Source organism: Schistocerca gregaria, chromosome 11, assembly GCF_023897955.1.
Source record: "Schistocerca gregaria isolate iqSchGreg1 chromosome 11, iqSchGreg1.2, whole genome shotgun sequence".
NCBI classification, from domain to species: domain Eukaryota; kingdom Metazoa; phylum Arthropoda; class Insecta; order Orthoptera; family Acrididae; genus Schistocerca; species Schistocerca gregaria.
In genome coordinates this window covers 144,992,437-145,009,983 of record NC_064930.1, presented here as the reverse complement: position 1 = coordinate 145,009,983, position 17,547 = coordinate 144,992,437, and the positions used below count along the sequence as shown (strand labels likewise).

At 43.0% G+C, this 17,547-nt stretch overlaps 1 protein-coding gene across 1 annotated transcript in view; it reads right to left on the bottom strand.

The window, feature by feature from the left end:
• Window positions 1-17,547, bottom strand: part of LOC126295266 (uncharacterized) — a 710,311-nt gene that overhangs the window by 271,995 nt on the left and 420,769 nt on the right. Inside the window, exons 43-46 of the mRNA XM_049987689.1 lie at window positions 16,862-17,031; window positions 11,580-11,838; window positions 8,231-8,497; window positions 7,020-7,186 (exon numbers count right to left, since the gene is read on the bottom strand). Of these exons, the coding sequence (XP_049843646.1) occupies window positions 7,020-7,186; window positions 8,231-8,497; window positions 11,580-11,838; window positions 16,862-17,031 (863 nt within the window). The remainder of the gene's footprint in view (window positions 1-7,019; window positions 7,187-8,230; window positions 8,498-11,579; window positions 11,839-16,861; window positions 17,032-17,547) is intronic.

The window sequence follows — 17,547 nt, the reverse complement described above, 5'->3', positions numbered from 1 at the left end:
TTCAATTTCTCTTCTGTTACCCATGGATTTCAACTAGCCCTTGTCCTTTTACCTATTTGATCCTATGCTGCTTTCACTATTTCGCCTTCAAAGCTACCCAATCTTCTTCTACTGTGTTTCTTTCCCCCATTGTAGTCAATCATTCCCTAATGCTCTCCCTGAAACTCTGTGCAACCCCCTGTTCTTTCAGTTTATCCAGGTCTCATCTACTCAAATTCCCATCTTTTTGCAGTTTTAATCTACAGTTCATAACCAATAGATTGTGGTCAGAGTTTTCTGCCCCTGGAAATGTCTTACCATATAAAACCTGGTTTCTTAATATCTGTCTTAGCATTATATAATCTATCTGGGACCTTCCAATATCTCCAGGATTCTTCCATGTTCACAACCTTCTTTTATGATTATTGAAGTATGTGTTAGTTATGATTAACTTATGCTCCATGCAAAATTCTACCAGGCAGCTTCCTCTTTCGTTCCTCAGCCCCATTCCATATTCACCTACTACGTTTTTCTCCTCTTCCTTTTCCTACTATCGAGTACCAGTCACCCATGACTATTAAATTTTCGTCTCCCTCCACTAACTGAATAATTTCTTTTATCTCATCATACATTTCTTAAATCTCTTCGTCATCTGCGGAGCTAGTTGGCATATAAACTTGCACTACTGTAGTAGGCATGGCCTTCGTGTCTATCTTGGCCACAATAATGCATTCACTATGCTGTTTGTAGTAGCTTACCCACATTTCTATTTTTTTATTCATTATTAAACCTACTCCTGCATTACCCACATTTGATTTTGTGTTTATAACCCTGTAGTCACCTGACCAGAAGTCTTGTTCCTCCTGTCACCAAACTTCACTAATTCCCACTATATCTAACTTTAACCTATCCATTTCCCTTTTTAAATTTTCTAACCTACCTGCCCGATTAAGGGATCTGACATTCCACGCTCCGATCCGTAGAACGCCAGTTTTCTGTCTCCTGATAACGACGTCTTCCTGAGTAGTCCCCACCCGGAGATCCGAATGGGGGACTATTTTACCTCCGGAATATTTTACCCAAGAGGACGCCATCATCATTTAACCATACAGTAAAGCTGCAGTAAAGCCCTTGGGAACAATTACGGCTGTAGTTTCCCCTCGCTTTCAGCCGTTCGCAGTACCAGCACGGCAAGCCCGGTTTGGTTAATGTTACAAGGCCATATCAGTCAATCATCCAGACTGTTGCCCCTGCAACTACTGAAAAGGCTGCTGCCCCTCTTCAAGATTATGTGGGTGGCAAAATCACTCGCTCGAATTGTCCAGAACATTCTTCAAACTGATGGCAAACAATTGTGTCCAGGTGACATGACGACGTCATTTGGGAATGGGAAGTCCACAAATGGCTGCAAACGGTCTCCAAGTGACCAAACATACCCACTTACACTCAGCAGTAAGTTAAGTTGGAGTGGAGAACCCTGTCCATTCTGCGTAAACACTGGCCACACCATTATGGAGCCACTACCTGGTTGCACAGTGACTCGTTGACAACTCGGATCCACGGCTCTGTGGGGTCTACACTACACTGGAACGGTACTGTCACGCCTTACCGACTGAAATCGGGACTCGTCTGACCAATCCACGATTTCAGGTTGTCTAGGGTCAAACTGGTACGGTCACAGACCCTGGAGAGGTGCTGCAGGCGATGTCACACTGTTAACAAAGGCACTCATGTCTGTCATCTGCTGCCACAATCCATTAATGACAAATTTCACCGCACTATCGTAACTGATACATTCACTGCATGTCCCACATTGATTTTTGTGGTTACTTCACGCAGTGACACTCATCTGTTAGCACTGACAACTCTACGCAAACGCCACTGTTCTTAATCGTTAAATGAAGACTGTCGGCCAATGTGTTGTCCGTTGTGAGCGGAACTCAATGGAATTTGGTATTTTGCACACTTTTGACACTGTGGATCTCAGAATATTGCACTTCCTAGCAATTTTGAGAGTGGAATGCCCCAGGGATCTAGCTCCATTTACCGTTACTCGTTCGAGGTCTGCTAACTTCCGTCACACAGCCGTAATCGTTTCGGAAACCTTTTCACACCTGTCACTTTTTATACCTCGTGTATGCGATGCTACTGTCGTCCGCACACACACACACACACACACACACACACACACACACACGAGTCGAGGCCTGACATCCCAGATTTATTTTCCCTAGTACCTCTCTCTCACTGATAAGAGTTCCAAAAATCGTAAATTTTCAAAAATACTCAATTTTTGAAAACATAATGTAATTGGATGGATAAAAAAAAATTCCTTCTCATCCTGTCTGGTAAGTCTCCCCAGACCCGAGGTTATGAGTGGCTTTCACAAAGTCCATCCCCTTTCCTAAACTTTACCAACCATTTTCCTTCACCTCTCTTCCTTCCCCTTCAACCTTCTGCCAGAAGGAGGAGCTACTGGCTCCAAAAGCTCACATACGTAATACCTTTTATAATGTCCAGGTCTACAGTAATCTAAATAACTGGCTGACACCGTATTATTAAAGACAGCACTGATACATCAGAGAACCGTCTATGTTCAAAGATTCGCTCCTCTGTATGCTCCAAGTTGAATGCTGTGTTGGGGCTGTCAGAATATTTGATGCACCGTATCGCTTGGAAAGAGGCATAATCGCAATATACTGAACGACCCTAAGGTAATGCCCAGTTTGTGTGTTGTCAGGGAACTGATGGTGTGCAGCTTCGTGTTCTGCCTCATATAAGGTACCCACCACAAATGTCTACTAGCATGCAGTGCCCCTTGCGACATTTATTCAGAAACTGTTCAGCTGTCACTGACAAGGACTGATGCAATCCTCTCAGTCCTTGTCAGTTAGGACCTTTTACAGCCACTGTTCTTACCCAGTGTTACACAGCTGTGAGGGGAGCACCGTTCCTCGCAGATACTTTACGCACTCCTCCGGTACTTCGACAAATCTGGCAACTCCTTCGCGGAGTGGTCACGGCCGCATCCGATACGCGGTGGCTCCTCGCAGCCGTTCTGTCACGTCTCCGTGTCGACACTTGTCGCCGCGCCGATTCCGTACGACCGACGGGCGCGTGTATGCCACTTCACGGCCTCGACTGAAGTCGGCAGCGGCAGGCCACGTGACTGCGTCATCCCAGTTCTACACACCTATAGCACTCCAAAGCGACCGGTCAGCTTTTCTGAGAAAATGACTAATATTTTATCCAGTTGGCTTATCTCAGTGTCAGACCGACAGAGTATCTGTAAACTGCCTACAGTCAACCTGACAGTGTGAACATTTATTCAAATCCGCATCTAAATTGTACTCCAAAACCAGCTTACCATGTGCGACACAGCAAACAATTCCAATTTCTTCCCGTTTGCCACAAAACGTTCGCCGAAAGTACAGGTGCCTCTAAGTCTCCGTGTCAGCTCGAAACTGTCCAATTTCACCTTCACGGTGTTTTCACGCGATATATGCAGGAGGAAGTAATGTGTTGGCTGACACTTCTGTGAACGTTCCGTACCCTTCATCAAAAAAAGGGTACCACACAATTGTGCAATATTGAAGTATTCACTAAATTTTTTTTCTTTTTTTTTTTTAAAAAAGCTGCCTCCTTCACGGATGGACTGCAGTTCCTGAGGTTCTTCCAATGATTATCAGAATGGCATATGGCTTACTGGTAATTAGTTTAAAGTGGTCACTCCCACTTTCAATTTCTTCACGTTCATATTTACAAATATTTAATGGATGTAACTGCTTCCAAATATTGTTGGACGCTGAAGTAATCATTACATAATGATTCTTTGTGCCTATTTATACATAACTGACTAAATTTGTTTAAATTGTCGGCCAACTGACAATTCCTGCACCGAGCATCAATCCTCTGCATTTTGCACAAATTTTATAGTTTTGTGGCTCCTCTATACAGAACAAAATCAATGGCGAGAAGCGTCAAGGAGCTTCGTACGTTAAACTCGTGGTGATTTTGTAGAACAGTGGTACTGTAATATTCCTTTTGGGTTTGCTCAACGTTTTTTTCAGATCTGAAATTTCTCTCCACTGACAATGACACGCTGCACCTCGATTGCTGAAGCTCTTCACTCTGACAAGTAACACAAAACAGTAGCTCGATGAAAATACTATACAGAAGTGCAGATTTAATAGGAACAATATGCTCTCACCGAAATGGAATGTGACACCGTGAATCACTAGTCCAATATCAGCAGAGAACGACGCAAGGCAACTTCTAATCTGAAAGTTTTCAGTAATCTTTTCCCAATGGTTGACGGTGACATACTGTCGGCAAACTCTCCCTCGATTTTGACTGTTGCCATCCGTCTATTTACCAGATCCAGTCAAACAATCCTACAACCCTCTGTAAGGACCTGTGCCTAGTCTCACTGCCTCACTGTTGTCCCGAGTCCATCTCGGCAGCACCCATTCTGCACTCACAGTGCTACAGCCACCTGTCCATGTGATCTGTCGGCGCAAGGCTCCCGCATCCCTTTTGCTGACGATTCTCACTTTCTCAAAGTCCGAAAGACGGTGATAAACAGAATGTTCATGTCTTGAGAAGTTCCAGTGAAGTAACAAACACCGAACAGCCACCAAGTAATTGCAGCATTCTTCATCTATAGGGATGGCTGTTTTCTGTAATGAAACTTTGCCCGATAAACAGGAAAATTTAATTAGCATGTTGTATGGGCATATAAATACTGGAGGGTCAGTCTGATAGTTTTCGGCAAAGATCTACCGTATCTTCCTTTGTCGTCGGCGTTGTCGTCGTTGCTGTGAGGCACCGTTATACCGAGTGGAAAGGCTGTGCCAGGACTTTGAATTTCACCGTGCTACACTCATTCCCTCAGATAAAAATTATACCGTCGCAGCGGTATGAGCGCTCGACGGCAGAGAGTAACTCTTTTTTGTTTTCTATCCATTTCTTTTATTGTCTCTTGATAGCTGAAGCTTAAGGCAGACATGATCTGATGCTGACGTAAAAAAACTTAATAGCTAGTCTTGATCTGATTTTAATGTGTAGACATATTGAGGAAGTTGCTATGAAATTTGGAGTAGGGAAGCAATGTAAAATAAATTACATTTAATATCCAGACGGTTTTGTGTACATTAGAAATTCATGGACAATGAAACTTATTGCAAGATTTCGGAGTAGACTTTTCATAAAGAAATGAAGGAGATTTTTAAAGACCTGGACGCTGCGCGAAACAAGAAGACATGTTAACGTGGTAAAGAATCAGCTCTAAGCAAAGCCATTTCCCCTGTCAATTAAATTTTGTTATTCTCTGTTTCTTTTCAATAATTTTTGTAGTGGAAATTGGTTTAACTTTTACTCAAAAATGCCACAAGGACCACCCTAACAATGGTTTTCCGAATCATGAAGTCCGATAGCTTTTCTGCAACACGAAGTCCGATTTGCTTTTCATTCTTTTTTTTTCCTCCACGGTCATTTACGATTTTAAAACCCCGTTTTTATTCACCATTTATTTCCCACATTTACAACCTTTTCTTTTCTCCTATTTTTCTTTTTTTACTAACCACTACAAGGCGCTTCAATCTTACAGCATGAGATATGGTAACCTGAAGTCATTGACAATACACAACGGTCACGGTAGCACCTGATTCCAGAGTAGCTCCAGTAGTTCGGATCTATGAACTACCCCCTCTTGGCCAGGTCCCCAAAACTTAACTGTTAACGAGATCCCTTCGGAGCAAATTGACATAACGATAATCTATAAAGGCTTCGTACAACGATAAGAAATGTTACAGTTTATGGAATTATAACATATACGGCCAAACTGTCTTGTTTCTTCTGTTTTATTTAACGTAACTATGTTCACAGTTGTATTTCGCATTCACCACTCATTCACACTCTGATGTGGAGTATATGTGAGTGCCTGAATCCTACCAAGTTCTCCTTTTCATAAATTGGAGGCAGCTCTTTGAAAAGAAACGGTCTCAATACCACGTCCCTTGTAAGATGTGTATAGATTTATCCTGGAATTGACCACCCTGTAGGTGAACTCAATTTCATGACCACACGTCGCTAACCGCGATTTCGTGTAACTAAATGCACTTTTGTTACTCTGATCATATACTGTATTTATTTAAAACTCGCCCCCTATATTTTTTCACAATGCACAATTGGCACTTCTTTACTTGTTTTTTTTCTAAGAGTAAACGAAAAAAAAATGACGCCGTATCATTGGCTTTGTTGATATAATGCAAAACATCTTTATGTGCCCAATTTTACCTCTTCTTATAGGATCGGCTACCTTATTCATTAATGTACTACATATTATTTCCAATAACACTAAACAGGTATTGCCGTTATATTTTAATGGTATTGAAAAGCATATTATTATTATTATTATTATTATTATTATTATTATTATTATTATGACTAACCAAATCATAACAAAGAGCGCGATGTGTAATTTTAACGATAGCTTTACACTCGCCCAGCTTTTATTCATGCAATATTATATATAAATATACAGACAGGACCGAAGTATCGATCTCTCTACCGTAACCAATAGAGGCAAATACGCTATTCAAGTTCCGTTACATCTATTTTGACTCTTATTGTTACCAAGATATTCACAGTGTCATGTCTTCCATTTCTGTCAGTGTATACAATGAGGTCAGAGCAGAGTCAGGCATGGCGATTGGAGCAAAAATTTCCTGTGAGCACAGAGTTACAGGTATAAAACAACAGAGTCTGAAGTAGGTGCACCAAATGTGGAGTCAACGTGTGCCGAGAGACAGCGCTACAGAGGGCCAAGTGACTTCACACGGCTGGCAGCCAGAGCACATAAGGGCATACCAACATCGGTACGACAAAAGTAACAATGGCCAAAGAGTGCACAATCGAAAGCCCGTGGTGTTTTAATCACTCGATGTGACCGAGGGTACGAGAAGCTGCCACCTCTTTTGTGAGCGCCGAACGTAAGGAAAGAGGAGGAGTTCCACCCTGCTCCTGGCCGTGGTACTCACCGAGCATCCAGTAGTTTCCCTTCTGCTTGTCGCCCTCCAGTGGCACATTGACGAAGCACTTGCTGCGTGACAGATTGTTGCTGAATGCTTTCTGCCAGAACTTCCTGCGCCTGTAGTAGGGGAAGCGGCTCGTCACGTAGGCGTACATCTCTGACAGCTTCGCCCTCCTGTCCCACAGACAAAAGCACAGAGCTCAGTCCAGATAATTCAAAGGAGACCCCGATCTGGATCTAGAGGTGGAGCGTACTTTCTGGCAAATTTACTCCGGGTGACAGACAATTCATAATACCCCTCTTGACTTTACACAGTTAGTGAAATAAATAGCTGTTGTGTGTGTTTCCCTGCTTTTGGGCTGGTGAGAAGCACTGCTGTCAATAATGTACTGCCTTACTTTTTTATTTGTAAGGTTGGGGGGCCATGACATTGATTTCCTTCTACTGTGGAAACCAAATAACACTCGAAAGACAAAGCAAAGTCTGCATAAGAAGCAAATTAGCACAGACTAAGAGAACACTTCTTGCCAAAAGAAGTCTACTACTATCAAACATGGACCTTACTTTGAGAAGAAACTTGTGACAATGTACTTTTAGGGAACAAAATTTTTTCGAGGTGATTATGGCCAGTGCAAAAACGGAGAAAGAAGAGAATCAAAGCACTGCAGATGTGCTGCTATAAAAGTATGTTGAAAAGGGGATTAATTGATTAAGTAAGGAATGAGGAGGTTCACAAACTTAGAGAGGGGAGAAACATATGGAAGACATCAACAAGAAGAAAGGACAGGATGATAGGACACGTGTTTAGACATCACGGAATAATTTGCATGGTACTAGAGGAAGCTGTAGACGGTACAATCTGTAGGGAAAGACAGAGATTGGAATATTTCCAACTAATAACTGAGGGCATTGGGTGAGTGTGCTCCTCTGAGATGAGGAAGTTGGCACAGGAGAGAAAGTGATGAGCACAACATAAAGCCAGTGGGGGCCGCATTAAACCAGTCCAAAGATTGACAGCTCACAAAAAAGTAAAAGAGCTGTTTGTTGTTGATGTAAATTCGTACAGTTATGCTGATACGATGATAGCTGACAAGTGAAACACATCGAGCAATATTAAGGTCGCTGACCTAAACAATGCCAAACTACGGCAGGATGTATTGAGGATAGTGTAGTGTATTTTCATGACAATATTTATCAATTTGCAGGAGTGCTACCAACCTGTGCGGCGACTGTGCTATGGCCATAGCGCTGAGCTCCGTATAGGAGAACTGTGGCCTCTTTCTGGCAGTACGGGCTGAGCTAGCATTGCCGGAGCACTGCCCCTCGCCTGCCCCAACAGCACCACCGTCCACGGCAGTTCCTTCGCCGGCAGTACCGGTGCCGTCACCGGACCTGTCGGCAGAGGTCGGAGTCGAGTCGGTCTCTGACGGATCACCGCTGCCAGCTTCAGACGCCACGAGGTCAGCTGATATCTGGGTGGTGGTGCTGTTTCAGTGTGACAAAGACGGCATTTGACGATTAGAGATTCCTGGAGCTCTATATCGGTAAAAGAAAGACATTTGACTGAAAGTACAAAGGATACTTGGAACTGAAGCCAACATGAAAATGTTAATACAAGATGGCAAACTGAATGGGAACTTTCAGAAGAAGATAAAATGTTTTCCCTAAGTTCACACAGAGACTAAAAAAGAGAATTTCTCACCCGTCGAACAAACTTATACATTACCAGTCCGTACGTTACGTATCGGTACAAAATCAGAAGGCAGGTGAAAGACAGTTGTGCCTGAGAGAATGTGGGCATTCTGGACAAATATCGCGGGACTGTCCCCTCCACGGAAATGCTACGGGTAACGGTTGCCAGACACTGGAGACAATGGAACCCGAAGCAAAGCTGCAGAACGAGTAGACCTTCCACATCTGACAGTGTTTCAGTCACGGTATCTAGGAAAGCTAAGGAGGGTTTCAGAAGGAATTCAACCATATGTCGGCATGCAGACATCGTGGCAAGACAATACGCCATAGAGGTGGACAAGAGGCAAATGAGATCAGCCACTGCTGAGTGAAACAGCTGCCCATCTGTTGGTGTGAGCCATCACAGAAATGTGGATTCAAAGTAGTTGTGGTGGCGATGATGATGACAAATATTATTGTTATTATTTATTATCACCAGTGCACTAATTTTACTCACACTGAATCTGTAGTTCTGAAAGCAGCACAAGTACACTGCCTGACAAGAAAAGTTAAGGACCTACGAGACACGGGGGGATGTCACTGTAACTTTTTACACCAACACACTGTTGATGGTTATGTGAATCATTAGAGTTCCAATTCTCTATGACAGACAGCACTGCCACCAGACTGCACTAGTGGTGTTCACATTTAGTGTCGTTATCGGGCCCAGTAGGGTATTACGGGCTGTGAATTGTGTCAAATGTCGTGTTATCGTGGAGATACTGCACACCATTACAGGTGCCCGACACGAATCGAAAGGAGTCTTACTGTCCGTCTCCATTCGATCAGCCGGTCAAATCCTGCAATATTTGGTTTTGTGGAGTATTCGGACACGACAGTGGCCCAATGTCGGGCAATACGAAACGGGAGGGTAGTCACGACCGTCGTCGAAGCTCCGGTCGACCGCATCTGACCGCCACGCGTGAAGATCGCCACTCTGCAAAAAGCACATCGCAACTCTTCACATTTGCGTCTGCCACCTGTACTCCCTGTAACACTGTCTGAGACCACCAGCAGCCAGACGAGGAGATTACCGTCCCGTGGGTAGGCTCCAGGTCACACTACAACACAAAAGGCTGTGTTCGGAGTGCTGCCACGACTGGCAAGCACAGACTGCCGAAGAATGACATCAAAATGCGCTCAGTGATGAATTGCCGTTCCTGTCTCTACAGTTTTCCCGTGGCCAGCAAAAACCCCAAATATCTCTCAGAAATAACACGTGGGATCAAGTCGGGTGCCAACTCCGTCCTAACCGTGTCGGGCACCAACTGCACGCTAGAGCCAGTATCCAGTTTTACGAGGACAAGCTACGACAGTTGTGGGCCGGCTCGTCTCGGGTGCTTTATTACATCATTCCCTAACGGATGCAAGACAAAACACTAGCATTCTTTAAGTGTTTATTTGGCTCTATACGAAAACATGTTAGCAAAGCCAGCCCTTAATTAATTCCTAAGTAATTACCAGTTTTGTCAAAAGTATTGTTTGCGTAACTATATCTGTTAATTTCATGATTTAAACAAATAATATGGCTTAACCCTTGTAGTAGAAGAAAGTGTTAAAAACATAGAATTTTTCTATGTATTAAGTTAATTGAATAAAGTATGATTCAAATGTAATTTCTGTAACTTAAACATTGAACATTGTATAATATCAGGGCCTATCATTGTGATGATATATTAAAGGCCCAATTTTTGTTTAGATCAACAACAATGCATCAACTTAACCGTGAAATAAGTGTAAACAAACAGGCCACGTGTCAGAACAATGACAGTGTCTGTTAAATACGTACCATGTTATTCTGCAAGAACTGTGAACTGTGTGGTTAGGCTTTTACTGCTCATAGATATTCAGCAGTGAACTATGATAGCAGTATGATGATGTATGCCCGCAAACTATTAATGTTGTTGTGGTCTTCAGTCCTGAGAGTGGTTTGATGCAGTTCTCCATGCTCCTCTATCCTGTGCAAGTTTCTTCATCTCCCAGTACCTACTGCAACCTACATCCTTCTGAATCTGCTTAAACTATTATTGAGACTTACTGAAAGTTAACCAATAGTGCACTGGTCTTACTGTGTATTACTGGGGGAGGGAGAGGGGGGGGGGGGGGGGGGTTGTGAACAGTGAAAGTAAAGCACTATGAAACGCAACTGTGCAACTGTCGGCTACCTCATCTCTCTGTGGATCATCAACAAAGAAATAAAGCAGGCGAATGTCACACAGCGCAGTAACTATAGTGTGCATTCAACTACTCAATTATCAGCAGGTAGTATTAAGCAACAGATGTGTTTCTGTAATGTGTTTTAACGTTACAAATCACAATGGAGCAAAATCTCAAAGTGATCAATGCATTCTCCAGAACGTTTTGACGAACAGAAAAGTTTGCCAAAGTTTGTCCTGCACACCTTGACTCCCGAACACAAACAATGACATGTGCTCACCTGCCAGATCTTGATAAAAATGCAATATGCACACAACTTTTTTTTCTCCTGGAAAGATCATCACAGGTGATGAAACTGGTGTTATCAATACGAACCTAACACAAAATGACAAAGTACAGATATTCACACGAAAGGTCAATGACATCCAAGCCAAGCGGACACGCAAATTGAATAGCATCTCAAAGAAGCATTTTTCTGACAGTTTCACATGGTCATATGAACATTCTGTGTTGTAACCCCTGTACGTCCACTCCATTTTTTATTAATCCAGTCTTCAAACTTTTTGGAGTCATACTGTATACAGAGCTTCACTGAAACTTAGATTAATAAAAATACAAAGTGACATCTGAGGTTGCTGAGGACGTGGCCACATTAAACGGTAGAGAATTGTTGTCATACCTGGTACAGGGCGGGTAAGTAGGTAGCAGCACACTGCCGCCTCGGCCGCCGCTGCCTCCTGTCTCTGGCAGCTCGGGCTGTTCCGACAGGCCAGTGACGTGTTGCTGCCGTTGGGGACGAAGGCCGCGGTGTCGGTGTCGGCCACGGAGCGTGTGGGCTTGGCGAGCAGAGACCGACGCTGTCGGGCCACTGTGGAACGGTCGCCTCCTGTGCCACAGGCTAAATTTGCCGTTCTTTAGCATGTCCTCATATTGCGGGTCTGCAACAGGCAAACACAGTAATTAGTCGGTGGGCAGATCATTTGAGGACATTCACCCTCCCTGAACATAAAACCGTGAAGCTTGATGTAATCTTCTGAGGTTATCAGCCAAATGAATTTTCTAGCTGTCACCATCAGGCGAAGTGCCACGGCCATGTCCAGTTCGTACCTTTATAGCCTCTGGACAATAGACTACTCCGCCCAGGGCCTAGCGGATGGGTTTACCGTGCACCTCTGGAAAAGCTTTTCCAGCCAGCCAATGGTGGGGAGGCCCCGGTGGGTTGAAGCGAATCCAGCCTGTAGAGCTGGTGCTGCCCGGCTATTCAGCCTGCTGCCTCCACCGCTCTCTCACTGGAATGTTCCTGACATATTTTTGCTAATGCTGGCCCCATAAACTTGCTCTCCTGCCTACTAAGAATGTATTGTACTCACATTTCCACTGCCTCTCTAACGGTCATGTCCCAGAACCCTAAGGCGTATCACCGCACCTTTGTCCGTTCGAAAGTAAATGTAGTCTTCAGTGATGTGGAACCCAGCCACTAATGACTTGAACAGACAACAGTGCTGTGCAAAACAATGTTGTCCCGGTATTCGATCACCAAAGAGCCACAGAACATGAGAACACCAACTCTTGTCAACCAAGACAGCTGTATCCAACTGAGCTCTGCAGGGGATGTGGCGTCACGAAAAAATAAGTCAGGAACACTCGATCGTGAAAGCAGTGGGTGAAGCAGTCAGAACAGATATGCGGCACCAACACTCAATGCCTGGACCCCCAACCCCAGTCACGATATCTCGTATGGTGGCAAGCAGGGACCACCCACTGACACAGTGATCACAGGAGTCTGCAGTCCAGCAGCTACAAAGGAGCAAACTGGACATGAACCCAACACTTCACTTGAAGGTGACAAGTAGGAAACTCATGAAAAGGTTGTGACAAAATGACCCCAGGATTCAGGTGACGACCTGAGATTTCATCAATCAAATTCTACGAGAAAGCCTCCACTCCCATCTTCAAATGTTACTGTTTACACTGGACTGAATAATGGAAGACGAGGAAACGAGCGTACACAGACAATTCATCACCGTTCACTACAATTCGTTTGCATCTGTGGACAACAATTAACACAACAGGAAAAGGAAGAGAAAGGAGATAACAAGCACAGCCTATCAGCAACAGGATACAGCACTACACAATTAGCGAGGTGAGGCACAACACTGATATTCAGAAAGGATTATTTTGCATGGAAAATGCACTGGTTTTGATAATGTAATGAAAATGGCTTAGGAAAAAAAGAATTCAGGTGTCTTGAATTTGTATGTAAGCGTGGAATGCACGCAGGCAGTGTATGTAACACTGAATTGAAAACTTACGATTTTCTTAGCATTATTCCAAAATTTTGCACACACGGCAGAACACTAGCTAATAATGACCAACATAACCTAAAGAAAGGCTAGCATTTACACTCTGGTTATTAGCAATTTTAGATATTTATATTAATGGCAGCTTCTCATTTTTACAGACGCTATATTTAAAGATGTTTACATGGCTTATTTGAAGCCCTTTTAGAATTCTATAAAAGGGCCTATAACAAAGAAAGTGCCAATAAAATATGATTAATGAAATCTGAAACACACATAGGCTACTTTTTAAATAGTTTGCTGAGAGGGCAGGTAGTGTAATCCTGGGTAAACCATAATTATTTATCATAAAAAGTCACTAATATAACAGCAATAGATTTCTATGTAATTACAGATACCATGAGCATAAGCAAAAATAATGACAAGATCTTTGAAAGATTTTTAATTTTAATTGGCACAGCAGGTACATTCACACTTGGAATGAAACAATTAAATTTTGCTGTGCTTTGCCTTTTTAATTAAATGAAATACAATGTAATCCACTCCATTTCCTGCTGACGACTTCATTTTTTAATTTGTGCATTTTTTTCCCTACATGGGAACAGAGGAAAGGTACCTGAATATAGTCAATAATATTCATACCACAATTTCAAAAGCTTGAAACAACTCCTTTAATACATTTTCCTTCACTAATAGGAAAAAATGACAATAACCAATACAAACAATGTACCTCAGTGGAAGAAAATTAAAATTAGTGTGACATTTTACAAAGTTCAGTACTTTTTGTCATGCAGTCACAATGCCACATAATATTTTGCCAACCTAAAGTGTGATTTAGCCTGTATACACAATTTTCTTCTTTGTATGTTACTGTTATGCACAGACCAGTGTCCAGTTTGGTCGAACCCAACATCGTCAACAGATGCAGGATGAACTGCAAGTATCCTTGGATGACAAATTAGTATCGTGTTTCTCTCATAAAACTACCATTTTCTTTTTTTATATGGTAGTTTTTCCAGTCTTTGATCTAATGGAACACCATCTACCTCATTAGTAACACCATTACAAAGAGCTCTAGTATGTAATGGTAATTTCTATTTTATTATAATCAAGTTCAAAAAGCTGATAAACATATTCAAGTAGCAAACCTATACTAGGCTCTTGCCTAACTGCAATTATTCCATATGTTCTTTCCACACTGTTTTCAGTCACTTAATCATCTAAATCTTCCTAAAATTCTTTGATTACAGAGATATCACCATTCATCAGAATCTCCATTATCTCTAGTGCAAATAATTTAGTCATCGGGAAACGGAAAGAAGACTGGTTGATTCAAATAGTAATGTTTTCTTCCATAACCTAACTTTTACCTACGAGAAGACACTTATGTTCCCACTGAGTCCAAGCTGGCCCATTTGTTTACAATCTTGTAATACTGAAAGTAACACACATAATTCCCTGTGCAACCAATTTTTACAAAGCATTTCATACACCCTAATAAAGTATGTTTTTAAAACAAAACATAGCTCAAAAATAATTCAATTTCATTAGCAGACTTGCTGCTGTGACAACTCTTTGCATTTTCTTATGTTGTGCATGCTCATGATCCCATTGGTGCTGCCATCCTGTAATGTAGTTTACACAATGGTGCCATGTCAAGCCTGTGGTCTCATGGACATTGCAAAATATCCAAAAACTGTAAATATTCCAAATGGGCCATTGCACTGGAAAGGGTTCAGCAACTTGTGCTGTCCTCAGTAGGCTAAACACTATGAGAGACCAGTGTGAGAGGGAAGTCTCCCACATTGTTTCTGAAGATGTTGGCTTGTTGGGAGAAACTCACCCAGTTGCTATTGGTATACCATTATCACTGGATATGTAGCAACAACAGGAAGTCAACGAGGGACAAATGTTAACCAAAATACTACTGTTTTGTTGCAGATAAGGATCCCTGGTGGTCATTTGTCGGGACTGTTCAACTGGATCTGACCCTTTTTTCCCTATAAGGGCAGAACCCCTCCGTGCCCACAATGGCATGGTGACCAAACAGAAGTTCTACTGTCATCTGTGTGTTATTGTTTACTTGAGGAGTTCACAGGATGCTGTCTATGATGTTATCTGTCCGAGTAAGATGACCCATTAATATGGGCCCATCGGGAGATGCAGTTGGTCAAAAGCAAACAAAGGGTTGTGATTTTGAAGGCAGAGGAGAGAAAAGTGCTAAGACAAGTGCAAAGGGAAAAAAAACCTTTGCAACATTTAGGTTGGGTAGTAAGGGCAGTAGCGGTCTCTTGCTATCTGCAACAGATCGTTTAAGGGTCGGATCGTATTAGTGGTTGTGTATCACACATCGGTACCAGAAGTCATAGCTAGGTTTGTTATACAGGGTGAAAAGTATTTAAACCGACAAACTCTCCGAGGTTGTAGTGGACATCAAAACAAACATTGCAGTAACATTGCAGAGCAATATGAAGTGGGACAAGCATGTAATGGCAGTTGAGGGGAAGGCGTATAGTCGTCTTCGGTTCGTTGGCAGGATTTTGGGAAGATGTGGTTCATCTGTGAAGGAGACCACTTATAAAACACTAATACGACCTGTTATTGAGTACTGCTCGAGCGTTTGGGATTGCTATCAGGTCGGACTGAGGAAGGACATAGAAGGAATTCAGAGGCGGGCTGCTACATTTGTTACTGGTAGGTTTGATCATCAAGCGAGTGTTAGGGAAATGCTTCAGGAACTCGGGTGGGAGTCTCTAGAGGAAAGGAAGTGTTCTTTTCATGAATCACTACTTAGGAAATTTAGAGAACCAGCATTTGAGGCTGACTGCAGTACGATTTTACTGCCGCCAACTTACATTTCATGGAAAGATCACAAAGGTAAGATAAGGGAGATTAGGGGTCATACAGAGACATATAGGCAGTCATTTTTCCCTTGTTCTGTTTGGGAGTGAAACAGGGAGAGAAGATGCTAGTTGTGGTACGAGGTACCCTCCACCACGCACCGTATGGTGGATTGCGGAATGTGTGTGTAGATGTAGATGCAAATGTGTACACGGTATAACAGATTCCTCCTCTCCAGAATGAGATTTTCACTCTGCAGCGGAGTGTGCGCTGATTTTAAACTTCGTGGCAGATTTAAACTGTGTGCTGGACTGAGACTCAAACTCCGGACCTTTGCCTTTCGTAGGCAAGTGCTCTACCACTAGAGTACATGCCTGCGAAAGGCAAAGCTCCCGAGTTCAAGTCTCAGTCTGGCACACAGTTTTAATCTGCCAGGAAGTTTCAGTTTCCTCCTCTATCGGAGCATATAAGGGATCTGAGCAGAGCCGGGGATGTCGATTCGAGCAAAAAGTTCCTAAAAACCGAAAGTCACAAACACAAAACTGTGAAGCTAAGTCTGTAACGCAACAGCCAATGTATGAGGTAGAAGTGAACATATCAATGTGGACTCGCTGCAAGCCCATATGTGGCTCTGAAAGAGATGCAAGTGGTGATACGGCCAGCAGCTGAAGTACGAAGGTGCATATCGACAGGCCACTGACAGTGGCCGAGGAGCGCTCAGACAAAGGCTTGTGGTGTTTTAAAGACTTTAAGTACCTGAGTGCACAACATCTATTCACATCCGGCCAGCCTGCCGCCGGCCGCCGGCCCCGGTACTCACCGAACATCCAGTAGCTGCCCTTCAGCTTGCCAGCCTCCTGCCGGACGTTGATGAAACACTTGTTGCGCGACAGGGTGGTGCTCAACGCTTTCTGCCAGATCTTCTGATTGCGTCTGAAGTAGGGGAAGCGCCTCATGACGTAGGCGAAGATCTCGTACAGCTTCGCCCTCCTGTCGGACAAACAAAAGCATGACACTCGGGCCAGATCATTATAAGAGGAGCCACAGTTGAAGCCAGGGGTGATGAGCACTTTCCGGTGCATCTACTACGAGCAATCAAGACGTCACCGTAACCCTCTCGACTCTGTACAGTTGGGGACATATATAGCTGTTGTATGTGTTTCCACACTTTCGGGCTGACAAGAAGCAGTTTTGTCAATATTGTACTGCCTTATTTGTTTCAACTATAACAAAAAACAAGGAAGATGCAGAACAGCATTGCTTATAAGTTATTATGGCCTGAATGAAATGTGGGGGGAAAAAAAAAAAAAGAAGCATCGGAGATGTGCTGCTATTGAAGTATGTTGAAAAGGAAGTTGACTGATTAGATGAGGAATGAGAAAGTTCACAGACTCAGAGAGGAGATAATTGTGTGGAAAACTTTGACAAGAAGAAAGGACAGAGTGTTAGGACATGGGTAAAGACATAGAAAAATTTGCACAGTAGTATAGGAAACTGTAGATGGTA